Here is a 25,431-nt window from a genome sequence, read left to right as displayed (position 1 = left end):
GTCAACTGAGTCTTATGCTATCTGACCTTTCTATCTGTTTACAATTCTGTTGCATGCGTCTGGTTATTCACTAGAAAAGACACACACGAAGAGACATCATTTCACACCTCCTGGTGTTACTTCTGCTATTTGACAAGTCCCTAAGGTGTTGCTGTTGAAGATCTTTTTCCCACTCCCCTAGAAAATACTATTCAACCCCAACTCCCCACAGACAAACGGCCTCCTCTTTCATTGTAAAGCATTTTGTAATTTTAAATACTTAAAACATAAGCAGCTGATTTATTTCTTTTTTTTGTCTATGTAACTTACTGGTGTGAAAATTAAAAGATTATACAAAATACAGTTGGGTCGTCTATCAGAAAGTCTTGTTTCATAATTTACACATACACACGATAAACAAGCAGTTTGTCCATATTTATTAAGCTTTAAACAGAAAATACTTCATTTACATGGATATTCACAATCTGTGACGCCACAAACCGAATTTTACGTCTTGTATCTTGAGCTCACACTCACACTGTCTTCGCTTGATTGTGTCCACCTGGCAAATCCGTTTGACTGGGCACGATGCAGAAATATCGGCCAACAAAACATCTCGGTTCAACTCCAGACAACAAATCGACAGTATGTTTGTGAAGGTGGCGCACAAAATGAATATCTATATAATCTTATTTGAGAAACTGCTCTCAGTCCAAGTAATCTGCCAACAACAAGTCTTTTTCAATAAATAAAAACACTAAAATATATTTGATAGAGCGTGTAGCACCTTTCTGTACTCTCAGTTTATCAGTTTGTGACAGCTGGCAAAGTTTCTGCTATTGCTAGGAAGCTGCAGAGTTGCTATTTTTATCGTCTTTGAGGTTAAGATGGCTCAAACATGCAAGGACACTTTCTGCTTAGAGTTTGCATATATATCTATATATATATATTGAGTTTGACACACACAATGAATGTCTGTACAATCAAATGTAATCCCTTACTGCCTCTATAAAGCTTAGAAATGTGTAGAAATAGGTATTGATTTAACAATGGGTGTTTTTAAGGCTGTTGTTTGCAGCCCCCCAAAACTACCGAGTTTGAACGAAAAGTAAAAAGGTACTATATAATCTTTCAACAAAGTACTACAATACATATTAGAATGGTAGTATCTGTTCAACACTACTACAAAAGATATATCGCATGTAGAGATACGCCTTGAAAAAAAAATGGTGGTGGGTTGAGCATAGAGATGACTGGTTAAAGAATGGAGAACTTTGCTCACCACATGAAAAGCTGTGGTTTATAATACGAAGCTCTTGTGTAGTTTGACATTTGTTACTTGAGTGTCCAAAAAAGAAGTTGACTAATATGCCTAATGAACGCCTGATAAAAACAAAATGGGGACCCATTCCCAACCTGGGTACAGTGGCGTAAGATTATTCAAGACGGATGAGTTTGAAAACAGCAATACGACATTTTCCTTACACACACTTACGATTCAATTCCCACCACCCACATGTGAAACTAAATATTTAGAAGAACTGGACGTTCTCTTGTGCAGTCTTCATCATTGCCATCAAAGACTCGTCCACAGTTTCGTAGTCGTGGTCGCTGTCCACGTCTGCTGCGACGTCACACAGCGCCGCTGGGGGGAAAAGAGGGGTAGACTTTATCAATAAGTAACTCAGCAATGAATTGACCCTTAACTGAAGCTTTGTTTGTGTGTACAAAGCCTGGATTAGCTCAACCGATGTACCATAGAGTTACATTTAGTCTAAGAATGTTAAAAACAGCACAGTGAGCCACAGTGTTTCTTCATTACAGTTTGTAGTTTATTTTGAATCAAACTCTCATGCACTATCCGGGTTCCATTAATACTTAATCGAGCATCAAATGTTTATTAATCTGCATTTGAAAATAGTTCCAGACAAATGCACTATTTGCTCCTGCTTGAGTGACTTTTGCTAAAAAACTACAGTGCACCATTGACTCTGTTTAATAATTTACTTACATTTCTGAATATATATATATATATGATCTGTTTTTTAAAATATCTTCAGATGCAACAACTGGGTGCCACAGGCAGGGACGGACAATTGGTAAATATTAACTTGTTCTTTTCATAGGCTATCTTGGCAGTAATTAACAGTATGGCAGTACGATAGTCTCGGAGCTTTACCTTTTTTCTTAGGGTCCTCCCTTTGCACGTAAGTGTTTGGCAGAGCCTTGCCTTTTGTCACGTCAACGCTGTGTTTTCTGGGTACAATCGGTGGAGGCTGGTCATCCAAGATGGGCTTCACAGTAAGAGGAAGAGGAAGAAAATTTTCAGAAGAGTTTTTATTACACTGATGACCACAGCAAAGAGGAAACCACTTGTGTTTGTTTGATAATTCTGAGAAGTTTTAAGTTTCCTAAATGTCACGTTAGTGAGAAAATGAAATCACACTCTCTTTACAGCCGAAACAGAAAACGTTAAAATCAACCACAACACATTAAAAAATAACTCTGGGGAATGTAAGATATGCATGAATAGCCATACTTACTGGAGGTGGGGGAGCCGGGGGTCTTTTTTTGCTATTTAAAGTCAAATCAGCAATCTTTTTGGTCGGGACGCTTTTGTCTGCTCGCTCTTTGGACTTGTCAGCCTTGGATTTCTTCGATTTTTTGCAAGACTTTGTAGATGACAGATTTCCCTTTGGTGGTCGAGGTGGAGGAGCTTCTTCTGGGTTCCCTTGTTTGTGGAATTCATAAAAGAACGTGTCTGTCACCTCAGTAACCCTGTCCACATGGCACTTAGGTGGTTGATCACTTGGCCATGGCAGGGGGTCCTTGGTGAAAGAGACAGACATAGAAATCCACTGGGTTGGGATCTCGAAACAGTGGTCTGGGCTGTCTGGTAAGCTTGCCTGGATGGTGGGCTCTAACATAGCACCCTCTATTCTGAGAGATGCAAGCCCAAACAGTGGATCAGTCTTGATTTCAGTATCACGGCTCACAACCTTAACATCTAGCGGCAAACTAAACTCCTTACCCAAGTCCCTGAGTTTGTACTTCTTGTTATCACTGAGCACCTCCACAAAGTGACCCGGCATGTACAGAGGCAGAAAAATCTCCTCTTTCTCATTCTCCTGCTTGACCTCCTCTTCTTCATCATCATCATCCTCATCATCTGGCTCTTGGAGACGCTGACACAAAAGTGCCTCGACAGACTGCTTCTGTGCCGCGCTGCCTGTACAGGGCAACTCCATCCTATCGCAGCGAACAACCTGCAGCTGCTCTCCCACGCTGAGGGAAGGTAGCCCCTCTTCCTCAACGTCCTCACAGTTCCTTGTTACACTGACCTTCAGACCTGGTGCCTGGATTGAAGCAACATACACCTCATACACCGAGTTAAACTCTCTTGGCCTCCTCCGAAATCGTCCACCGTATTGCTCAGATACCAGGAAGTACTGCTGTGCTTTTCGGCTCTTGGAGCTGGATAATAAAACCATGGGTGTGTGTTTTTTCTTGTGGAAAACCAAGTGGCTGTTCCGGTTAAGTTCTGGCAGCCAGCTGCACTTGAACAGAGAGCGGGTCTGTGGGCGTTCTAATATCTCCACCACTGATGGGAAGGATTCATCTGGCTGGGAAAGGACCTCTGTCAGACTGAGCGGGGTCACAAAATTCACATCCTTACACACCTCAGTGACATCGACCACATCTACCTCTAAGCTGGACGGGAACTTCAATATGTTCTTCCTCACTGTGCAAAAAATGGGAGAAAGTGTGTTAGAAAATGTAGTGGAGGCACATGATAAAATTAAATGAACTAAAACAAGAGTATACACAGTTTGCACAGTTTTGTGTATTTGGCGATTACTTTCTAGCATAACGGCTACTCAAATACAAACTATAAAACATGTAAATTCTCATTTCTCTGCTTCATTTGAGGCCTGGGGCTTTGAAGTGTAGATTAGTGAAGATTTTATGAAATATGACAGTATAAAAAATAAATAAATAATAATGCATCTAATAAATAATCCAGTTTGCATGAAGTATATTGAAAATAAATCAATTTTTTGCTGTTTTTTTAAACCATAAAATGGAGGTGCATCATTGGCAATTTAAGGGTTAAAAATGAAAAGAAAAAAAAAATATATATATATATATATATATATATATTTTGTTTATGTATGATTAGGACTGATGCTGGTTTAAAAAAACAATTTAAAAAATAATAATTTAGAAGATTTTTATAGCTTCATGTTTTTATGCGCACATTTATGTGCGACGGGGTATTACCGGATTTTAGTACTAGTACAAGTTTAGTACTTGAGTAAATAAAAAGTTACATGCCATTGTTATTTACACATATATTAGAGTGTACAGGACAATTTACACAGGAAGAACTCAAATAAGAAATGAGAAGTAGGTTGTTCTCACAGTTCATGATGGCGTGGACCTGGTATACTGGACTGAGGACAAGGGGCTGTTCACATTTGGTGGTGTTGACAAAGTGAAACCTTCGACTACGCAGGCAGGGCGAGGACATAATCTCCTGCAGAGTGAAGCGTTCCTCGTTCTCACATTCACTGAACTCCCCTTGAAAAGAAAGAGGGATGCACACTTCGGCAGAGGCTCCCTGTTGTCCTTTGACGTGGCAGCGCACCTGATCCTCCTGACCCTCGTGCTGCTCAGTGGAGATCACTGTCAAAGTTCTCCCGGCACCCAGTGTGAAATTGTCAAAGGTCATCTTGGAGTGGTTGGTGAAAGTGAAGGGAAGGCAGGATTCCAGGCCTACAGGCCTCAGGCTTATCATTTCCTCAATTGTGTTGTATGGCATTGTCTCTGGAACGACCTTAAACAACCCTGAAAAACAATAGGAAGTCTTAGTGGTCAGTTACAAAACAAAATGATCTGTCCTCACAAGAATCTTGGTTATAGCTGAGGCTGACCTGTGTGGTTGATAGGCAGTTCAAACTTCTCATCGTTGCTTATGTTTTCACAGCAAACCGATACGAGCTCAATGCCAATGACTTTTATTAGATCCCCAGTAGAAAAGCACACTTCACTCCCAGAAATTTCATATATAGATCCTGAAACAGAAAGTAAGATATAGAAGAAACAAGTTTATAAGTTTTATCACTTTTCTTAACTGGGACACAATCTTACATAATCTAATATGAAATATTTCTGATTAACAATCAAATAAAGTTTTGATTTTAAACGTTTTACTCAAACAAATCCTCACTGTCTTTATTTGGCCACAATAAAGCCTTTTGTTTGTAGTTAAGAGAAGAAGGAAACACGTCTACCGTAAAGATATAAATGTATGCAACAGACACAAACTGCAGCGACCTAATCTCTTCAAATAATCTCTAATCTCATCCCGTTTTTCAGATCACAGTGATTAAAGCAATAAAGGCACCTACCTTGGAAATACACTCCAGAGCAAACTTGTAGAATTCTTGGCAGACATGTATTGTCCAATGATGCGATGAACTGTTCAAGTGGCAAAGCAGTCGTGCCTGCCATGACTGCCGCCTCAATGTGCTGCAGTCAAAAATGAAGGCAGACAGCGAATGACTAGAGCAGCATAAAAGGGGATGCTTTCTCAGTCAAAAACCACAAAAACTGAATGAGGAAGTGACAGGAGCTGTTTGCACATTGCTTGCATTCACAGATCGAGGCAAAACGATGACTTGTTATACTGTAAGAAAGAAAACATCTCAGTTATTACTGCATGTTGATACCTGTGAAATAATTAGTTAATTTGCTATCACACGAAGAAAATATACTAAAATAGAAGATACTAAAATGTAAACCTTAATGAGGAAATGTTTTTGCATGTGTGTGTGTGTGTGATTGAATGATTGTGGGGAACTGCACAATGACATAATATTTCTATATTGCATTCTCAAATTGACAAAATAACTTTTAAAGCTGTTGCAAGGTCCACAAAAAATCTAAACCACCACATCTTGTTTTTGCATATTAAGCAAATGGTGTCATGACAACTTGGTCTTGTGTGATCTCGGTTACTAACACTAACACACAACAGTTTTCTGTGTATCATGTAACAACTGTGTAGGTTACACAGCATTGAATAGAAAAACTTCTAAGTCGCATAGCACTGACACCACAAACCCAATGACAGGAAGGACGGACATGTTTCACCCAGCAGAGCCAGAGAAGGGTTCCTTCTCTTGAGTTTAGTCCCAGTGCTCTTCAGAGCTCATAACACATTCTTCATACAGGGAATTTATCTTTTATTCTCTGAAAGTCTATAGAATCAGAATCAGAAAAAGCTTTATTGCCAAGTACGAAAAAAATATATATATAACAATGTAAATATATATACACAGTATGTCTTCAAAGTAAAAAAGAGCAGTACTAAGACAACACCCTCACTTCCCTCTGCACTACAGAATAAACTAAGCACCCACCTCTGTGACACGACAAGGAAGCCCCCCACTGCTTCTGACAAAAACCACGACACTTTCCAAATGAGCCCTGCCACTGCCTTAAAACACCAGCCTGGTCTGTTGGTTGGAACCTCTTGAGGGGTTTCCCAACCTTTCCATGATCCTTTTTGTGAACTTGGTAATCCCACCCCAATACCATTGATGCCCCCTTTGACACTTTGACTCGTGCAGAGAGAAAATGTCCTCTAAGTAAGTATGTCCTCTTCTCAGGAACCCGATGCACGACACAATACCGCACAAGATGCAGGGCCCACGGTTTTTCCTTTGTTTCGGTTTTCAAACCACTAGCTCTCCACATTTACTTGAATCACATGCATTTGAAAACCTTGTTTCTGCAGCAAACAGTCATTTAGTCAAGTTGTTTGGGGTTTGAGGACCCCTACTGGTTATCGCAGGCACTGAAAGTGCTTCTTGTTCACTGTAATTTTACAAGGCACAAGCAGGGGCGCAGCCAGGAATTTTGGGCCTCATGACAAAAAAATCAAATTAGGCCTACCTATACGGCGCCCCTGGGCACAAGTATGAGCATGTAGGAAGCCCTAAAGGGTCATACATTTTATTCCACCCGTTTTCCCGTAATAACGAGATAATTATTTCGAGATCTTGAGAAAACAAAACGATAGTCTAGTGTATTAAATCATTGCAGGAAACATCATTTAGTGTAGCAATGTCGACTGCGGTCAAGTGAGCAGACGTTCCTCTTTTCGTGGTCAAGTGCGCCCGTATTACAGAATGTATGGCAAATGCATGTAGTCCATGATACGGAGCGAGCAAACCTATTACTCTACTGTAAAATCCCTTTGATCCATAATTTCTGACAAAGGTTGATACACTTGATCTCAGGACTGGAGTGAGGATTAGCCAAAGTGTATCAACCTTTGTCAAAAATTAGATTAGAAAGATTTTACAGTAGAGTAAATATTGCACATAATGCCTTTTTCAATTCAAAATAATGAATTTTGAGGCTGAATTGCTCAAAAATGATACAGTAAATATGCTTGATACTGAGTGAGTGAACAGTCAGGATGGTCCTGAGATTAAGTGTACAAACCTTTGTCAGATCTTATGGATCAAAGGGATTTTACAGTGGCGAAATAGGTTTGCTCGCTCCGTATCATGGACTACATGCATTTCCCATACATTCTGTAATACGGGTGCACTTGACCACGAAAAGACGAACGTCTGCTCACTTGAGCAGTTGACATTGCTACACTAAATGATGTTTCCTGCAATGATTTAATACACTAGACTATCGTTTTGTTTTCTCGAGATCTCGAAATAATTATCTTGTTATCTTGTATTAAATTGTGAGAGATGCCAACAAGATAATTGGCATGCAGCAGCTCTGTCTCTCAGAGATCTTTGACAGACGAGTCCTACAAAAGGCTCGGTCCATCCTGTCTAGCCCTGACCACCCATTGTTGCAGGAATTTATTTCTCTGCCGTCTGGACGGAGATACATGCTACCTAGGGCACGAACAAATAGGTATAAATTCTCCTTTGTTCCACGTGCAATCAATGCAATTAATTTGCACAACTCTTACATTGCACTGTTCTTGTGGCACTTGTTTATCTTTTTATTTTTTATAGACTTTTTGCCTTCTGTCACTTATATTCTAACTTCATTTAGGATTGTTTAAATCAAGTTTTGGTTGCTTTACTTTGCGCCATTGTTCTATGTCACTGTTTGTCTATTTATTGTTTGTTGTGTAAGTTGCATTGTCACTGCAAATCAAATTTCTCCTGGAGGGATAATAAAGCTCTGAACGGGAAAACGGGTGAAATAAAATGTATGTATGTATGACCCTTTAGGGCTTCCGTACATTATTATATTTGAAATATATATACTCAATGATGATGGTTTAATAATTTTATATTGGTGTTTACCTATACACCCCTGGGCACAAGTATGAGCGTGATCATTTTGAACCACTATCAATTTTAAATGATTAACATGACATGTTTAATTAAACAGAAAAAAACTGATTTTGTGGCCTTATTTAGGACGTCAACCATGTTTTTTTAGCATGTTAGGCGTGAAAGACTACAACTCCCAGTCACCCACAGCGAGCGGGTTTTCCACCCCAACATGCACTTCGGCTCTGAGACGATGAGGCAAGATGGCGACTAAAATAAGCAAAGAGAGTCCCCCTCCTTTTGATTGTCCGACATGGTGAGAACATGCACACGCTGAAGTTGTAACTGCGTGTCGGAAACGCGATATCAGACGCAAAACAGCGGCTCAGCTGTGCGTGAAATGCGTCACCTTTGACTTTAGGGAGAAGCGTGTAGTTACTGTAGCCACGCCAGCTAACGTGCTAACTCGTCTAACGCTGCAAAATTGTTTTTTTTTTCCACAGAAGAGGCTGTAAATGTTTGATTTCATGCACCTGCTTTAAAGCGAAGGCGTTCAATGCTTGTGAATGTGACTTTTGAACGTGTCCAACCTTTGTCCTGATGTGTGGTATTAGTACTACTCCTGCAAATAGGAGACGAGCCGTAAGCGTTTCCATTAGCTGACTGCACAGGTCCAAGCTCTCGTTTTTTTTTCAATGAATAAATCTTCATTAAGTTGCAGGAAAACAAAGCTAGAATACTAATGCACACATCTTTGCACGCATGCTCCAAACACGGATTGTATACATGTTTAAAACCTTTTAATACTCTTTTCTATTTAGGGCAGGAAAGCCTCCTCCGGGGCTCCATCTAGACGTGATGAAAGGAGACAAACTGATGGAGGTATGGACATGGACATGGACATGGTGGCCTAAACGTTGTTGTGTACTTGTTGTGGTATTGTGGGGAGGTAATGAAGTTTGAATGCACCAGATACGAGCCTGACAGCCCATTTTAATCCCACAGTGGGATTATTTTCTCCTATGGCTGCATGGCTTCAAGCGGTGCAAGAGCACAGCATCAGCCCCGAGATTTAAGCTTTTCAGTGGGAAGCAGCACTGTTAGGTTATGGCTCAGGGGCACAAAGGCATTGCAATAAGTGTGTGTGTGTGTTTTTACTGAAACTGTCTTTCTCTTTAGAAACTGATCATAGATGAAAAGAAGTACTACCTGTTTGGCAGGAACCCCGACTGGTGCGACTTCACCATCGACCATCAGTCGTGCTCGCGAGTCCACGCTGCCCTGGTTTACCACAAACATCTGAAAAGGGTCTTTCTCATAGACCTCAACAGCAGTAAGACGTTCTTCACAATCTTGTGGACTCTTAATCTATGATATACTTAGAAGCACGGTCTTGAAAGGTTTGGCACACGCGCTAAAGGATGAAAAAGGAATAAAAACAAATCCGCAATCATTTTTACAGGCCTCAGTTACGTGTAGGTAATAACACATTAGAGCTGAACTGATCGTTCGACTGAAAAAAGACTAAACGTTACCTGCTTCCAGCTTCATTAATGTAAGATTTCTGTGTGGTCTGGACTGTAGGTCAGACAAAACATCTTTTTATTGACAAAGTCGTTAATCGATTCCCTGAGAAAGTAATCTGATTATTTGATAATGAAAACAATCGTTGGTTGCAGCCCCGAAGCGGTTGTTGCTTCACACATGTTCTGTTGTTATCACATGGACATGAGCGGCATTGAAATTGTGTAGTTTGACGAATGAGGCAGAAAACCGCCACTTAAGCTCCAATCAGCTGTTTATTCTGGTTACGTAATTTCAAACGAACTAAGATTCAGTTCCATAAAAAACTAAAAGTCACGGTGAATAACCTGTCCTAACATTTGCAAACTGTATTTCATTGTCATTGTTTTAGCACATGGTACTTTTCTCGGACACATCCGTCTGGAGGCGCACAAGCCTCAGCAGGTTCCCATAGACTCTACAATATCTTTCGGGGCCTCGACACGGACCTATACCATCAGAGAGAAACCACAAACCCAAGGCACCGCCGGCACAGGAGACAGTAAGACGGGGGATGACGAAGAGCTGAAAGGACTGCTCGGGCTTCCAGAGGAAGAGACAGAGCTGGAGGTAGATTACAATGCACAATGAAGTAGTTTTTTTTTCTCTTAGTTTTATGATGCGATCTGTTCTCCAGTATATTGCTGTGCTGTAAAGTTGGTGAAATCTTTATCAATTGGGGTGCCGATTAGCTCAGTTGGTAGAGCACCCCATGTACGAAGGCTCAGCAGCGGCCCAGGGTTCGAATCCGACCTGCGGCCCTTCGCTGCATGTCATTCCCCATCTCTCTCTCCCCACACTCCTGTCACTCTTCAGCCGTCTCTGTCAAAAATAGAGCTTGAAAAAAAAAAAAGCTTTATTTGTCTTTTCCTGTCTGCATCCTACCAGAACCTGACGGAGTTCAACACAGCTCACAACAAGCGCATTTCCCTACTGACTATTGAAGAGGGCAACCTGGAAATCCAGAGGCCTAAGAGGAAACGGAGGAACTCCAGGGTTACCTTCAATGAGGAGGACTCCATCATTAACCCAGGTACGAAACAAAGCGAAGGGAGTGCTTGAAGAAAGCGCAAAGAAACACTCCTATGAACTCTTTGTTTTATTTTTTAGATCATTGTGTCATTTCAAGATTTCCATGTGAAAATCTTACCGCATGTGACCGATGAATAACACTTGTTTTGTCGATACTTACAGAGGATATAGACCCTTCGGTGGGACGCTTTAGAAATATGGTGCAGACTGCTGTCATCCCCATGAAGGTAAGCTTTGGTTTAGTCAGTTAAAACTGTCTGATTCAGTTCATACATTTCACTTGACAGGTGACAAAAGTACGACTGTGTTGAGCAGTTGTACTTTTGCAGTCACATATTGTGGGTTTCTGAGCTTTTTCAATCAAAGTAAGTAGTGTACTCATTTTTACATCCATTGTTATACATAATGATTTGCATTGGGTTAGGTGTATGACCTAAAAAGGTAGTGACACCAGGGCCTAAATGCATGACTAATAATCTGTCATCCCCGTCACAGAAACGCAGATCAGAGGGCCAAAATACTCTCGGTCTTGATGACATAACTTCCAAACGTATCCACGCCTACAGCTTAGGCGGTGGTCTCTATGGGGACTTGCCTCCCACCAGTCATGAGAACCAGCCGACAGGAGCACCAGGAGGTGCTGCTATGCAGGGAGGGCTTCCTCTGCCTTTCCCCAATCCAGCACCAGAGGTGGACCTGGCCCCAGAGGCTCCCCAGCCTCCTGTCACCCTCAACCCCACTCCTGTTACAGCCCCTTACCTACCAGAGACCCACAACGAGCCACGCAAAAAGAAGTATGCCAAAGAGGCTTGGCCGGGCAAGAAACCCACCCCGTCACTACTCATCTGATCAGTTTCTGAAAGCTGCTGACTCTCAGGTTACCAGCAGACGCATCAGGGACTGTGACCTGGCTGACGTGGAGTCATTCTCTAATTTTCTTTTTTATTTGTCGTGTTTACTCATGGTCATCACAAAAAGACTGCGTGGTCTGTCGTAAGATATCATCGACATTACTAAATCAGCAGTTTATAATTGTCCAGAAAACAGCAGAATGTTGTGGACTGACAGCGATTATAACAGACTTGGCAGTGAGTGTTTGAGCCTCAGAGTGGCAGTTAGATACGTTTGTCTGTGAGTGAAAGTCTACGTGGATATGATGAGCCATCGAGTTCTGTTTTTTTGACGTGTGTAAAGTTGGGATTTTTTTTTTTTCCTTTTTCTACTAAACAAGTTCCGACATTTTTTTCACTCCTTTAATATTTTGATAATGCTGTTAAAACAAATTGCAAAACACATACTTTTTATATAAGAAAATTTTACTGTGAGAAGTCAGGTAAGTTGGAGAATCCAGACATGAAGTCAGTTTCTATCAAAACACAGGGCTGCTTTTTATTTTGAAAATGACTGATAGAATGTGCTTTGCTCACTGAAACATTTCCATTACATATATTAGACCAATGTAACATCAATTGAAGTGTCTTGTATTTGTCATATAAACCACTAGATGTTGACTGCACAAAGGTCAGAGTTTTCATTGAGGTTTAGCTGCAGGCTTGCAGGTACCATTGTTTATGGCCTGTCCTACTAAACGTAGTCTTGTCTAAAATCTGTGACGTCCCATCAAAGTGGCATTGGCTTTTTCCGTTATAACAAGGTTTAAACAGTCCATTAGCCGTTTTACAGTTTTCTTAATTGGAATGTTAAATTAGTAACAATATAGGAGAATTGCAATGGCAGCGCGGTAACAAACACCAACTTTAACAGGTTTGGATTTAGTCTGGTCAAGGAGCATGTTAATGTCCTTCACGTGCATCACAGTACAGAGGAGTTTATACAGTATACTGTATATTTAGTTTGCCCTGAACTGACTCGAGTCATAGGAACTGTGACTTTGCACAGCATCAGAAATCGGTTTACGCAGAGTGTACTCTGGGTTTGAGATCAAAAACGCACATGGTGTTTGACGTTTACACACTGTGCTGGTGACTTTTTGTCCTTGTGGGTGTGTGGATTTTGTAATCATATGACTGTAAATAAAAAATGAATTACTTTTGACTCATAATGTTGTACAGTGATTTCAGCTGTGATTTAGATAATGTTGTGAATCTCAGCATTGCTAAAGTGGTACTAGACCTCGTTTAAGCAGTTTATGGAAATGTCAAAGTGTCACAGGTTCTATAAACATGCTCAAAGGAGGACTACAGAATTATTTATATGTATTTACAAATGAAGACAGAAGAATTGTTTTCCCAACATTTATTTTTTCGTTATTTGACCAGGAAAAGTCTTATTAAGAAGAAAATACCTTTTTCAAAAGAGTCCTAGCAAACTCACAAACTGAGAACAATGAAATTAGAACCGATACAAAACAAAACAGACTGCAAAATTATTAGTTATTATTCCAACAGATCACAACATCCCAGAAAATGTAATGCCATGCATCCAACAATATCAGTTTAAGCACCTCAACAAATCTCACATAAAAGAAAGCATTTAAACAGTTTATATCTAATTAATATATATAGTTATTTGGTGCAAATGTCTTACCACAGTAAACATACGACTTCTCTTTCATGTATAAAGTACAAAAATGTCAAATGCAACTCACAATCGCACAGTTCATCATTGTTTGTGGTGATGTCAGTGTACAGACTTAGTAAAATATTGAAGATGCTGGGTTAAAAACAGCATTTCCTGCATCTTTTTATCTTTATGCTACTGGTTCTACAGATTTGATCTTTACTGAGATCCTCCCTTGAAATAAGGGGGACACATTATTAGTTGTCAATGTTAAACCGTGATAAGCATAGTTTTAGTATTTGTCAGATGTTTTTTTCTCGTTGTCGCCTCACGGGGGCAGTATGCTGACACTAATGTTAGTCAGCCGTTAACGTCTTCTCATTTGTATTACAGTCCTTATTCATATAACAGTATATGTTTAACTGTTTGTGTTTGTTACAGTATTATTAGTACTTTTTAGTACGTATCTGTATCTTGTCATCTTGAGCCAACTCTAAACCACCTTATTGCCTGGAGACAACCCCTTCTCTGTCTCTCCCTATTTCCCCCTTTTTTATAATACCATTTGTTAAAATGGTACTACTACAACTAGTAGAAGTAGTCACTATATACCTTATTTGTACAGCACTGTAATTTACAATGAAACCATTATAAAATAGCATAAAATATGCAATAAACATAATGTTAGTCAGGTTGGCACTGAGCATTGGAAGCCACCTAGGCTGACATAAGACTGTTTACTCCATCAGGTCAGAAGTGCAGTTATCAGAGATAGATGGCAGAGGGACTAGCTTTTAAAACAAGAAGAAAACACTTGACAATCCAAAACCACACGTTTGGATATTGCTGATTCAATAAACATAATACAGAGTTATAATGTGTTACAGTGTAGCCTGTCATTTAGGTAACAGCAGTTAATAAAAAATAGTTTCCATTTTCTAAAATGGAGGCTGGAAACAGGGTTGAAGGACTTGATGCTGTGAGATGATACATACTGTAGATGTTGCACCCCAGGACAAGATAATTGACAGACAGTGTTATTCTGCCTCTACAGTGGCTGATATTTAAGAGGAGAAAATCAAGCTGTCATAAATTACAAAAGCGGTGGTCTTTGTTTTGAACTGACCATCTGTACACATCATGCCAAATCATCTCTAATACGATCTCAGGTTTTAGGTGTTTATCTGTGTCACTGTTTTTATTGTCGGATAGTTTTCTTTGTCCCATTGGCTGAAGAAAGTTCTCAGTTGCCTGAACTCAATTGTGCAGTCTGTTGTCAATACCTTAAACCATTTCACATGGTAAAAAAATGTGCAGCAAATGTTTCAGCAAATGCAAATACAGCAGACATGTCATTGATTAAACGCAACCACTCAAAATTGATTTCACTTGTTTCAAGTGATGTGACACAACCGATATAAGCCAGTTCAGAGAGCAAACAGGTTGTTGAAGGTGGGAATGAGAAAGTCTGAGAATGGATAGAAGAAACTATGTGAGAGGAAGAGGACGAGTGTGTATGCAAGGTGGAGACGAGGAGGAAGAGGAGGACAAGAAAGAAAAAGATGAAGACAAAGAATGGAAATATCCAGTGAAATTCAAGCAACAATCATAGACCACGTTCTTGTCTGTGGACTCACAATGAGGGAAGCAGGACTTCGAGTGCAACCCAATTTGAGACGATTTTCTGTCCACCATAGTAAGGACATTCAGAGAAGAGAACAGGTACAGTACACTACTGTATTTTTGTAATTTACTGTACTACACTACATGCAGCTGTTTCAATAGACATTTGTAAAGCTCATCACTGTATGTACTGTGCTGCATGAATCTACTTTTTGTAGAAGATTTTGACTGGTTGTAGGTTCATATCAACAAAGAACAAGAATTACAGCACCACAGAGACAAAGGACAATTTGTGAGATGCAGGAGGAGGAGGAAGAACAAAAATGCAAACAGGAAAGCAGAGTAGTAATTTCTGATCAATTTTGATGATAGAACATGTTTTCATTCATCAAAAGACAATGATGGAAAATGGAGCAAGGTTTCAGAAATTATGTTTTAGCAAGTGAGAAAAACTGTAACTGCTGTACACACACACACACACACACAGAGAAATAAAATTAAACTTTTTACATTTAGCAAAAGTGAGAAAGTCTAATTTTCTAAAGATCAGTAGATTGAAGACAGTCGATATCACTTCATATACTCTTGCAAAGAGAAGGATGTCCAGAAAGTCTAAGTTCCTCTTCCTTTAGAGCTTCTTTCCTCTTGCTCATGACTCTGTCTTCAAAGAAAATAGATGAGTATTTGCAGCCAATTGTCAGTTGGGTTACGAAGTGGTGACTAGAAAGGCAATAGCATATGATTCATATCGCTTTTGATACTTATCAAACGATTGTTCCCCGGATGGATTTCTCCACTTATTTATTCAGGTTTTTCCTTTAATTTGTCACCAGTCTGTATATAATAAAAGCTAAGTGTATAGGTACACTATATTACAAACAAATTAAATCCAGTATGATTGACACTTGGCAATAGTTTCAGTTTCTCAGTAATAAGACTGCGTGTTCAGATCTTACCGCTATGACTGTGGGCCACCCTACGTGCTTTCCTGTATCTGAAACCATGTGGGGTGAGGTAGAAAATAAGGTCATTGTGATATGGAGCAATCCTGGCCCACAGATCAAACAGATAAATGAGCTCATGCACTGCTTTAATGTATGTGTTTGTTCCACTGAAATGAGACATAAACAAGGGCACATGTCGAATCATGATTCAGACAGTTGAAGAAGCAAGAACTGAGAACACAGAACTGGAACGGTGAAAAAGTTTGTATACACTCAACTCTCCGTCTGGCAGTTTCTGTTATAGCTGAAGGCACACTTCATGATGTTGTCCAGTGTCATAAGTCTCACAGGCTCAAACTATTCAAAAGACTTGTTCGTGTTTCCATATTGTTCCCATTTTTCCTAGCAACGTTGGGAGAACAGATGTGATTTCTCTGCAGGAGATGGAAAAAAAAACTCCAATATGCAATCATGAGCTTGACCAACTAAACTAACAATAACTAAATTTACATACCAACATTAGCAGAATCTGACATCAGTTTTACGTATGACTTCAAAACATCATAATGGAAACCTGAGGTCAAGAGCCTTTTGTGCCGAAACCATCTCTGGCCTTCTGACACCAATAAGACAGAAACAGACAGTATGTGTGTGAATGAAGAAAGCAATACATGAAGTTGTTGCTGTGACGCTGAATTACCTCCAAAACAATCCTCTATAAATTAAACTGGTGATGCTAACGAGGCCAGCTGCGAACCACAACCGCATCTCAACAGTGAGATGCAAAACCTTGGCATATTGTAACCACCAGTAGGCGGAGAATGTACCTGTCTGTCAAATGACAACAAGACAATAAACCGGATTTAAAAAGTAAGTGCAATTGTTGCATTTATTGTTTGTATAAGTCTATCATTTGTTAACCTTTTCAAAGATCATTGTCTAATGAGAATTCATTTAAGTTGCATTTGTTTTCTATGATTTCAATACAATTCCCTTTTTTCTAGCATGCATCCAACGAGGTATTTTATTTATCTGTGTTTGCGTAAATATTATTCAAGCTAACGTTGTTTACATTTTGTCAGCATTATTTAGTTTTTACTGTGGATTTGGAGAGAGAAGCTTCGAATAAACCACTAAAAAAAAGCCACTTGCCTGTGCTTTGAGGGAATTATAGTAAGCATTTCTTTTTCAAATGCTGACCAAGATGTGAATTTTAGGGATTTTAGTGAATTTTGTATATTAGAATATAGTTTTGGAGAATCTATGTAATGTGTGTGTGTGTGTGTGTGTGTGTGTGTGTGTGTGTGGGCACACATGTTTACGAAACCAATTTTCAGGTTTACTCACCAGCATTACAAGACCAATCGGGTTAAGGAACCAATTTTGATGGTCTCGTAAACATAAAACTTTATAATGCTATAATTATTGAATATTAATTGTATAAGCCATTATGAATATATGTGTGATTACATTGTTTCTATGTGTGTGTGTGTGTAGGTGTGTGTTAAATCTGTCAAAGCAGATGAGTAAATTGTATACGCAGCATATTTACAGTTATTTCTTCTCAGACAGTTTACAAATGATCTCACAAAGCATAATCACAATATGAAAAAAAAAATTGTGAGTATAGAAACTGACACCTTTACATGAGATATAAACCTCGCGGCAGATGCACACACGAGTTGTGTTGGGTCCCACTGTATGAGAGCTTTTGTGGTTTGTAGCATTGTTGATCAAAGCTCAAACTACAATAGGCTAATATGTTGAGATCTACCCAGGTTCAAAGATGTGCAAGGAGTCAAAATTATAACATGAAAAACTGAAAAGAGCTCATGAACGAGTGAGACAATGTTGAAATCGTTAAGCTGACTCACAAGCTGATTCATATTGTTCATGTCATGCAGTCTTTTCCATTGTTGCACTTTCCATATATTGCTCTGTTAAAAAAAACAAGTAAGATTTAGTTTAAGTTTTAAGATTAAGAGATTAATATTAAGATTTAGTTTTGTAACTTTAAGCATGTCAAAAGCATTGAGGGAAACAGTTTGACACCTTGATATGAAAAATGAGCAACACCCATGCTACTGCAAAGCAGAAAAAAACAAAACAGAAAAAAAGCGTGGGTGAAGCCACGGTAGATTTTTACTGCATTAGCTTGTCGATCTCTTCTGATGTCGCAGCTTGAATATAGTTGCTACCCTCAACCTACCCAAAACCTGCTGATGCGATGCATACCCTCTGATTTGTCGTTTGAAGAGCGGCAATACTGTAACCATAGGGGGGGTGTTCCTGTCTGTTCAGTATTGTCTTTTTTTCCACAGAGACATGAGTGCCTCACACACGATGCAAAAATCTCTTATTTTTCTACTGATTATTTGGAACTCATCGCCTTTTGCCTCAGGAAATGGTAAGTAACTTACAAAATCTTTGATATTACCCTGTATTTAAATGCAAGTTTAGGAAATTACTGTTGTCTGATAGTATATTTTTCGTATTTTATATTTTTCAAGCTACTTTTAGTGTTTAACAGAAAAAAACTTATATTTCAGCAACCACAAATCTTCAGTTCTCGCTGGGATGTCAAGCTGTGATACCTTGTCAACATTGCAGAAGGGACTCTCGCTCTTTTAAATGGTATTACAAGAAAGATGAACGTAGTGACCACATCGTGATATTTGCTCAAGATGCGACAGGAATACCACGCTTTCATCCTCCCCTTCAATCCAGGATATTGGTTATGAGCAATTATTCTTTGGTCATAAAAAATCTAATAGAGGATGATCAAGGCCTTTACTGGTGTGAAAACGATTGCTTGAACAAACACTTCCCCACAGTCACCACCAGTTTGAAAAAAGGTCAGAAAATATAAAATACTAAATATTAAGTACCCAATTGCTTTGTGTATCCATTTATATTCATTTGCCAATGCTCATCCTGTAGTCTAACAAACAACACCTTTTTTGTTTTTCAGAAATTCTGAAAGAAACTAATGAGACATTCTACGTTACTGCAGGCAGAAATTTTACTTATTCGTGTCCAGGTGAATTCAATAACTTAAAATGGACTGTTGAAGCAAGTAATACGACTGCACTGTGGAACTCGGCACAAAGACCCAAATCAGATTTTGTGACTTCCAACAAGGCTTTGCACATTGTAAATGTTCAAAGAGCAGATGTCGGGAAATATAGCTGCTGGAAAAGTCGATGTGATGGACACTGGCAGAAGCTATTTACCATCATCTTGTGCGTAGCTACAGGTGAGTAAATAAGAAACGCATACAATATCTAATGTCAACATTAAATGCTGTAACTTGGTATAATATATTATATATACATATTTGCTGTTTAACAGTACACCACAGTGAGAATTCAGATGTTTCTTGTGCTATGATGTGTGACGAGGAATTCCGTAACATCAAACCAAACAGTCCTTCAAACGTGGAGACAAACAGAAGACAAGTGCATGTAGATCGATATGGTTTTTTAAATTGCACTACAAAGCAGATGTTTGATGGATACAGTCCAGTTAACAGTACCCATGAACCATCAGTTACTTCAAATAAAACAACAGGTGGGTGTTTTCCTGTATCTCCCTTTTAGAAGCTCATGGCCTGAATACAAGGAATGTTAAATGTTGTGTTTTTGGTTTTACAGATGTACCTACACAGCCTGAACATGTGAATCTTATTTATGGAACATCAGCAGCCCTTACATGCCTTATTTTAATGGCACTTTTAGTTTGCTTCCTCAGACCAAGACTGCAGGCAGGTAATTATATATAGGTCTTTGTGTCATTGTACTTCCTGTCTGTTGTTTGTTCAGTAAACCGCTGCCTTGAAACTGAAGTAGAAGTTTGACAGTGGTCTAGGCAAGTTTATGTATCCTTTCTGATTATGTTTCTGTTTCTTTTCAAGCATTTTCCATTCAGCTTTGTTGCTGTGGCTCAAATGGCAGTGTAAGTATTTTATGATGATGACGACATAACCTAACATGCAGCTGGACTATCATGTGTGCTGTTTGTTTGTGTGTTGAGATTTCTTACTTCTTGCTGCAGGTGGACGAGGAGCCTTCAGTGGTTTATACATCGATTATAATCCGGAGACCTGCGAAGACAACAGACAATTATGTGTCTTACAGTGAATGTGTATATAGTGAAATAAAAGTATAGAAACAAGGTCCCAAGTTAATATGAGCCAGCAGTGCTACTCTCCTAATAATAGCTCTCACCTTTACTGTCAAAGTTTCATGAGAACAAGTCGTTGTGACTTCACCCACACAGGTCTGAAGGGAAATTATGAAGCACTGGATCTTTTTGATCAGGAGGTTTCCTAACTGAGTTAAGTGACCCATGAAAAGAGCTGATAGATTTTCCTACACAGTAATAAATGTATTTATGTATCTTGTGGTTTTTAAGTGTCCATGTCCTGTTCTGCATTTTTATTTTTTATGTTTTCTACCTCAGTATTTTATTCTATTGCATTTTTATTGTATTTAAAATATACCGGACTTCTATGACGACCTAATTTCCCTTTCGGGGATGAATAAAGTCATCTATCTATCTAAAGCACTTTATTCATTCCTCTTCTTTTGTCTTGAGCTGATCAAACACAGAAGCATCATTTCTGAAAAATCTTTGGCGTCTTAATAAAAATTATATTAGTAGAGTATTGACATCACTAGCCAGAGAAAAATGCTGTACCCATTTACTCCACTACAATTGGACAGCGAGTTTCTTAGATAGATTAAATGTATATGAACTTAAATGCATGTATCTAAACCAGCTACAACATTAAAATTCTTCTTAAATTAAAAGTTAATTTACTCAACTACAGCACATGAGTAAAATTTTGAGGTATTTTTTATTTTATGATACATTTGACTTCACTGCTTTTTAATCATAGGGCAATGTTTTACATACAAAACCAGTGATCAGTTTATAAAATATCATTGCTGTTGTGAAGTAGTTAAAATAATTTGCCTCCTCTACCAGCTACAACAATTATTATGACTGAATGTCAATCAGTAATCAGCACGACTAATGATAAAAAAAACAAATATATCCACACAAACAACAGCATAAAGAGCACTTTCACAATATGTTTTATTTTATGTAATAATACATTTATAAATGATCTGAGCAGTCGCTTCATTGCTTTCACCATTTCTGCTTACATGGCATCGCATCATGAAGAATATCCCAGCATAAGGGGGTTCACCTTGAGCATTTTGAACTGGGTATTTAAATTTCCATGACTTCACTGTTTCCACCACTTGCTAAAAAAAGGACAGCAGTGCTCCAGTAGGTGGCTGTACTGCGACTTAAAGTTGGATGTTTAACCTCAGCGAGGAAAAAGCGAGAGAGAGAGAGAGAGTGAGAGGAGGATGCTTCTCATTCACTGTAGCTGCTGTGTTTGTTCTGTCTTTATTAACTAACCGAGCAGTTTGGCTATTTTTTCAATCGGCGTTTTGGTTTCACGGATAAATATTTGTCATCCCGGTCGAGTAACTTAACACAGCTTACATTTGTTGTTGGCTAACTTTTGATATCAAACGTAGCTAGCCGCAAGCTATCACCGGTGTTTTTGATTGAACGAACAGTGAGGCCTACCGCATCCTCGGACTTTACTGTGAAGGCTCTACCGAAGACAGCAGCACTTACCTGCCTTGGTTTGGGAGGACAAACATTTTGTTATCGTGGTTTCTCAGGTAATGAAGCGAGTGAGTTAGCGTTAGCTCATTAGCTAACTCTATCACTATTCTTAACTGACAGTGGTTGCTAGGTAACATTACGTGGTTGCTAACGGTCAAATGAAGACGATGCATCTATCTATGTATCTATCTATCTATCTATCTATCTATCTATCTATCTATCTATAGATATATCTATCTATCTGTCTAGAATCTAGATATATCTATCTATATATATATTTATTTATCTATCTATCTATCTATCTATCTATCTATCTATCTATCTATCTATCTATAGATATATCTATCTATCTGTCTAGAATCTAGATATATCTATCTATATATATATTTATTTATCTATCTATCTATCTATCTATCTATCTATCTATCTATCTATCTATCTATAGATATATCTATCTATCTGTCTAGAATCTAGATATATCTATCTATATATATATTTATTTATCTATCTATCTATCTATCTATCTATCTATCTATCTATCTATCTATCTATAGATATATCTATCTATCTGTCTAGAATCTAGATATATCTATCTATATATATATTTATTTATCTATCTATCTATCTATCTATCTATCTATCTATCTATCTATCTATCTATAGATATATCTATCTATCTGTCTAGAATCTAGATATATCTATCTATATATATATTTATTTATCTATCTATCTATCTATCTATCTATCTATCTATCTATCTATCTATACCGCAAACCACGTAATGTTACTTAGCACCCAACTTTTTTGGGGGGGCCAGTTAAGAATAGTGACAGAGCTATATATATATATAATATATATATATATATATAATAATATATATATATATAGTATTCCGTCGCTATCTATCGATCTATCTATCTATATAGATATTAGAGTTTGCTGATAATATATGTTCCTCCTCTAGATTTAAAAAACGACTGTGCCGGAGAAAAGATGGAAGCTCCACCGGTTACAGTGATGCCTGTCACTGGAGGCACAATCAACATGATGGAGTACCTGCTGCAAGGTGAGCTGTTTACTGTCTATATAAGTGGGACAGCGATACAGAGAAGATGTAATAAACACAGGTGTTACCAATGATATCAATTAAGGTTCAGTTCCATTCAGGTCAAATGGAGCCGTGTTGGTTCACTGGAAAAGCTCTGCTCCAATAACTGGAACTGAACCTTGATTAGTGTCATTGGAAGCACCTGCATTGACCCTACTGTTGTGGAGAGAAGGTCAATGGTGAGGTCAGGAAGGAAGAAAGTGTTCAGGAGCCTTTGATGTCTTATGCTGTATTATTTATTGACGCTTGGCCCAAGGAGAATTAGAGACACTCTCAAAGTTCATCAGAAGTGCCTGAATCGGTCACATTCTGCCCAACTCATCCTGGTGGATCGACTTTAAACCCTTACAGATAACACCACAAATACTAAATGCCCAGAATTAGTCAAAGAGAATGCTTTTATTCATGCAGGTGTTGTTGTCAGCATATTCTAGTCTGGAGACACAGATGTCTGTTTACGCAGATTGGAACGTCAACGGCAAGCTATCTATTATGTCTAAGAAGGCAGTAATAGGTCTCTTCGACCCTGGCCACCACAGTGTTATAGATAGACTGGCACCTACTGTTCTCAACCAAAGCTAAACAACTAATACTCCTCAAGTGACCTCGTGTTACCTAAAGATAGAAAAATTCCATAACACCTACTAGCTCATGTCATAATGGCTGCTGTGAAAATGATCATGGTTGCTGTCCAATAGTCTGTTTTGCTCTGTAAGTTTTTTTAACTGAGTGAAATGACCCAGAAGTATTTACATATCCGCCTTTTAATAAGAGCTGTTTGACTTCTCTAAACGTTAAAGAAAGGAGCTTCAGTGCTTCCTTTCTTATCTTCTTTAGCTTTAGGATACACAGTGTCCCTTTTTATTATTTCAATTCTGACATTAATAACAAAGTCATATTTTTCACTGGGTTGTCCACATTTATATATATATCCTGCATTAAACAACACAAGCGCACAGGGAGAAGTATCTCAGGTGTGCATTTTGTAGTCCATCCTCTGAACTTTTTAGTTTCATCGCAGATCACATCAGTAACATCCACCGTCATACAATGACATAGCCTAGTCCAAATGCAATCGGGTTCTCTGAACACTACGGACGTCTTTTCCTCAGTCCTTTTCAATTCTCCTTAACCTTTTAACCTCAGGTCAAGGAAAAGTGGTTAGGAAAGGACTTTTTTTGGACTATTCGTGCATAACCCTGTTCTGTCAAAGATATTTTCTTCTAATTTACTGTTTTTATTATGCCGTTGGAGAGTGCTGTCCTTCCAAAAATATTCCAAAGAGTCTGCCTCTCGTTGCATGCAAACAGGGTTGACAAGGTATTAAAAAGTCATTACAGTGCAATAGTTTTCAACATTACTATAAAATACAGTCTTACCATGAAGTTTAATTAACATCTTTTTAAAACAGTTCAATCAAAACTTTCATGAAGGTAGGATTTACTGCAGGGCTGTTGTATGAGTTGCAAGATTGCCAGCAAGGAAATGGTGACAACAGATCTTTTACCAGATCTTCTTATCAACTGATAAGTGGAAGAACATCTGCCATCTTTTTGTTATAAAGGCCTGTTTTCTTCCCGTGACTTAAAGAAACTCAGCTGTCATAAATTTGGATTTTTTGCAGTGTTTATTCTGTAAATATAGATTGAAACTTTAGATATAAATACAATCTATTTGTGCAGTCCAGATCATCACACCACATTATTATTTACATGTCTATGCTGCTCTTTCTCTACCCTCTATTAATTCAGGCAGTGTGTTAGACCAGTCCCTGGAGAGCCTCTTGCATCGCCTTCGAGGTCTGTGCGACAACATGGAACCCGAGAGCTTTATAGATCATGAACTGGTTTATCTACTGAAAGGCCAACAGGGAAATCCTTTCATTCTGCGTGCCCGGCGCTCCCTCTCCCACCCCACATCTCCATGGCACCTACGCTACCTAGGCCAACCTGAAGTAGGAGACAAGAGCCGCCATGCCCTGGTGCGCAACTGTGTTGACGTGGCTGCCTCTCACAGCCTGCCGGAGTTCCTCAATGAGATGGGCTTTCGCATGGACCATGAGTTTGTGGCAAATGGGCACATATTCCGCAAAGGCGCCATGAAAATTGTAGTGAGCAAGCTGTCACGCATCCTGGTACCTGGGAACACAGACAACACAGAACGTCTGTCACTTTCATACCTGGTGGAGCTGAGCGTGTTGGCTCCTGCAGGCCAAGACACTGTGTCGGAGGACATGCGCAGCTTTGCCGAGCAACTCAAACCCCTGGTTCACCTGGAGAAGATTGACCCCAGCAAACAGAGACATTGAATGACAGAATTTAGAGACTCAAGTCATGCCTGACTGCCATGGACAAATCACACCGCTTATTTTTCACAGTTTTTACTTTTTTACCTCAAATTAAACGCAGCGATTTAACAGTCACTTCTAGTCAGTTTGTTATGTGAACTGGAAGATGTCTTTATAGTATGTTTTAAATATTACTGTGTTCTGTCAATGTGCATGGTCACATGGTCACAAAGTTTTGATACGGTAAACTTATTACACTTCATTCACTCATCATTCGCTAGTTAATGCAACACATTTTTGTTTACACTCAATGCTTGCTCATTTAAAGGTCCAGTGTGTAAGATTTGGGGGCTGCAGAATATGACAGGAATTGAATATAATGTGCATAGCAATATTTTCATTAAA

The 25,431-nt window shown here is 38.8% G+C and overlaps 4 protein-coding genes across 7 annotated transcripts; 3 read left to right on the top strand and 1 right to left on the bottom strand.

Annotated features, from left to right (window-relative positions):
• Positions 1–393: 393 nt before the first annotated feature.
• On the bottom strand, positions 394–21,758 carry themis2 (thymocyte selection associated family member 2). 4 transcript variants are annotated; one of them, XM_027286352.1, is made up of 8 exons: positions 21,641–21,758; positions 20,024–20,084; positions 5,391–5,668; positions 4,914–5,054; positions 4,402–4,827; positions 2,523–3,721; positions 2,159–2,273; positions 394–1,624 (listed from the first exon to the last, which is right to left on the bottom strand). In XM_027286352.1, the coding sequence occupies exons 3-8, from the start codon at positions 5,491–5,493 to the stop codon at positions 1,512–1,514; spliced, it is 2,097 nt and encodes a 698-aa protein (XP_027142153.1). In that variant the 5' UTR covers positions 5,494–5,668; positions 20,024–20,084; positions 21,641–21,758; the 3' UTR covers positions 394–1,511. The 4 variants fall into 4 exon arrangements, with proteins under 4 accessions (XP_027142153.1, XP_010729911.1, XP_010729910.1 ...); XM_010731609.3 differs by having other exon boundaries at positions 5,391–5,511; XM_010731608.3 differs by lacking the exons at positions 20,024–20,084; positions 21,641–21,758 and adding an exon at positions 6,405–6,660.
• ppp1r8b (protein phosphatase 1, regulatory subunit 8b) lies at positions 8,490–12,957 on the top strand. Its single transcript, XM_019267194.2, has 7 exons — positions 8,490–8,616; positions 9,122–9,182; positions 9,480–9,633; positions 10,216–10,433; positions 10,752–10,896; positions 11,058–11,122; positions 11,391–12,957. The coding sequence occupies exons 1-7, from the start codon at positions 8,564–8,566 to the stop codon at positions 11,742–11,744; spliced, it is 1,050 nt and encodes a 349-aa protein (XP_019122739.1). The 5' UTR covers positions 8,490–8,563; the 3' UTR covers positions 11,745–12,957.
• LOC104919560 (uncharacterized) lies at positions 18,169–20,545 on the top strand. Its single transcript, XM_019267193.2, has 7 exons — positions 18,169–18,389; positions 18,532–18,837; positions 18,954–19,238; positions 19,334–19,552; positions 19,636–19,749; positions 19,896–19,936; positions 20,036–20,545. Exons 1-7 carry the CDS (start codon positions 18,308–18,310, stop codon positions 20,147–20,149), a joined length of 1,161 nt encoding a protein of 386 aa, XP_019122738.2. The 5' UTR covers positions 18,169–18,307; the 3' UTR covers positions 20,150–20,545.
• med18 (mediator of RNA polymerase II transcription, subunit 18 homolog (yeast)) lies at positions 21,330–25,431 on the top strand. The gene is made up of 3 exons (XM_027286356.1): positions 21,330–21,687; positions 22,596–22,697; positions 24,491–25,431. The coding sequence occupies exons 2-3, from the start codon at positions 22,625–22,627 to the stop codon at positions 25,045–25,047; spliced, it is 630 nt and encodes a 209-aa protein (XP_027142157.1). The 5' UTR covers positions 21,330–21,687; positions 22,596–22,624; the 3' UTR covers positions 25,048–25,431.

Source organism: Larimichthys crocea, chromosome XIII, assembly GCF_000972845.2.
Source record: "Larimichthys crocea isolate SSNF chromosome XIII, L_crocea_2.0, whole genome shotgun sequence".
NCBI lineage: Eukaryota > Metazoa > Chordata > Actinopteri > Sciaenidae > Larimichthys > Larimichthys crocea.
This window is presented reverse-complemented; position numbering and strand designations above follow the sequence as displayed.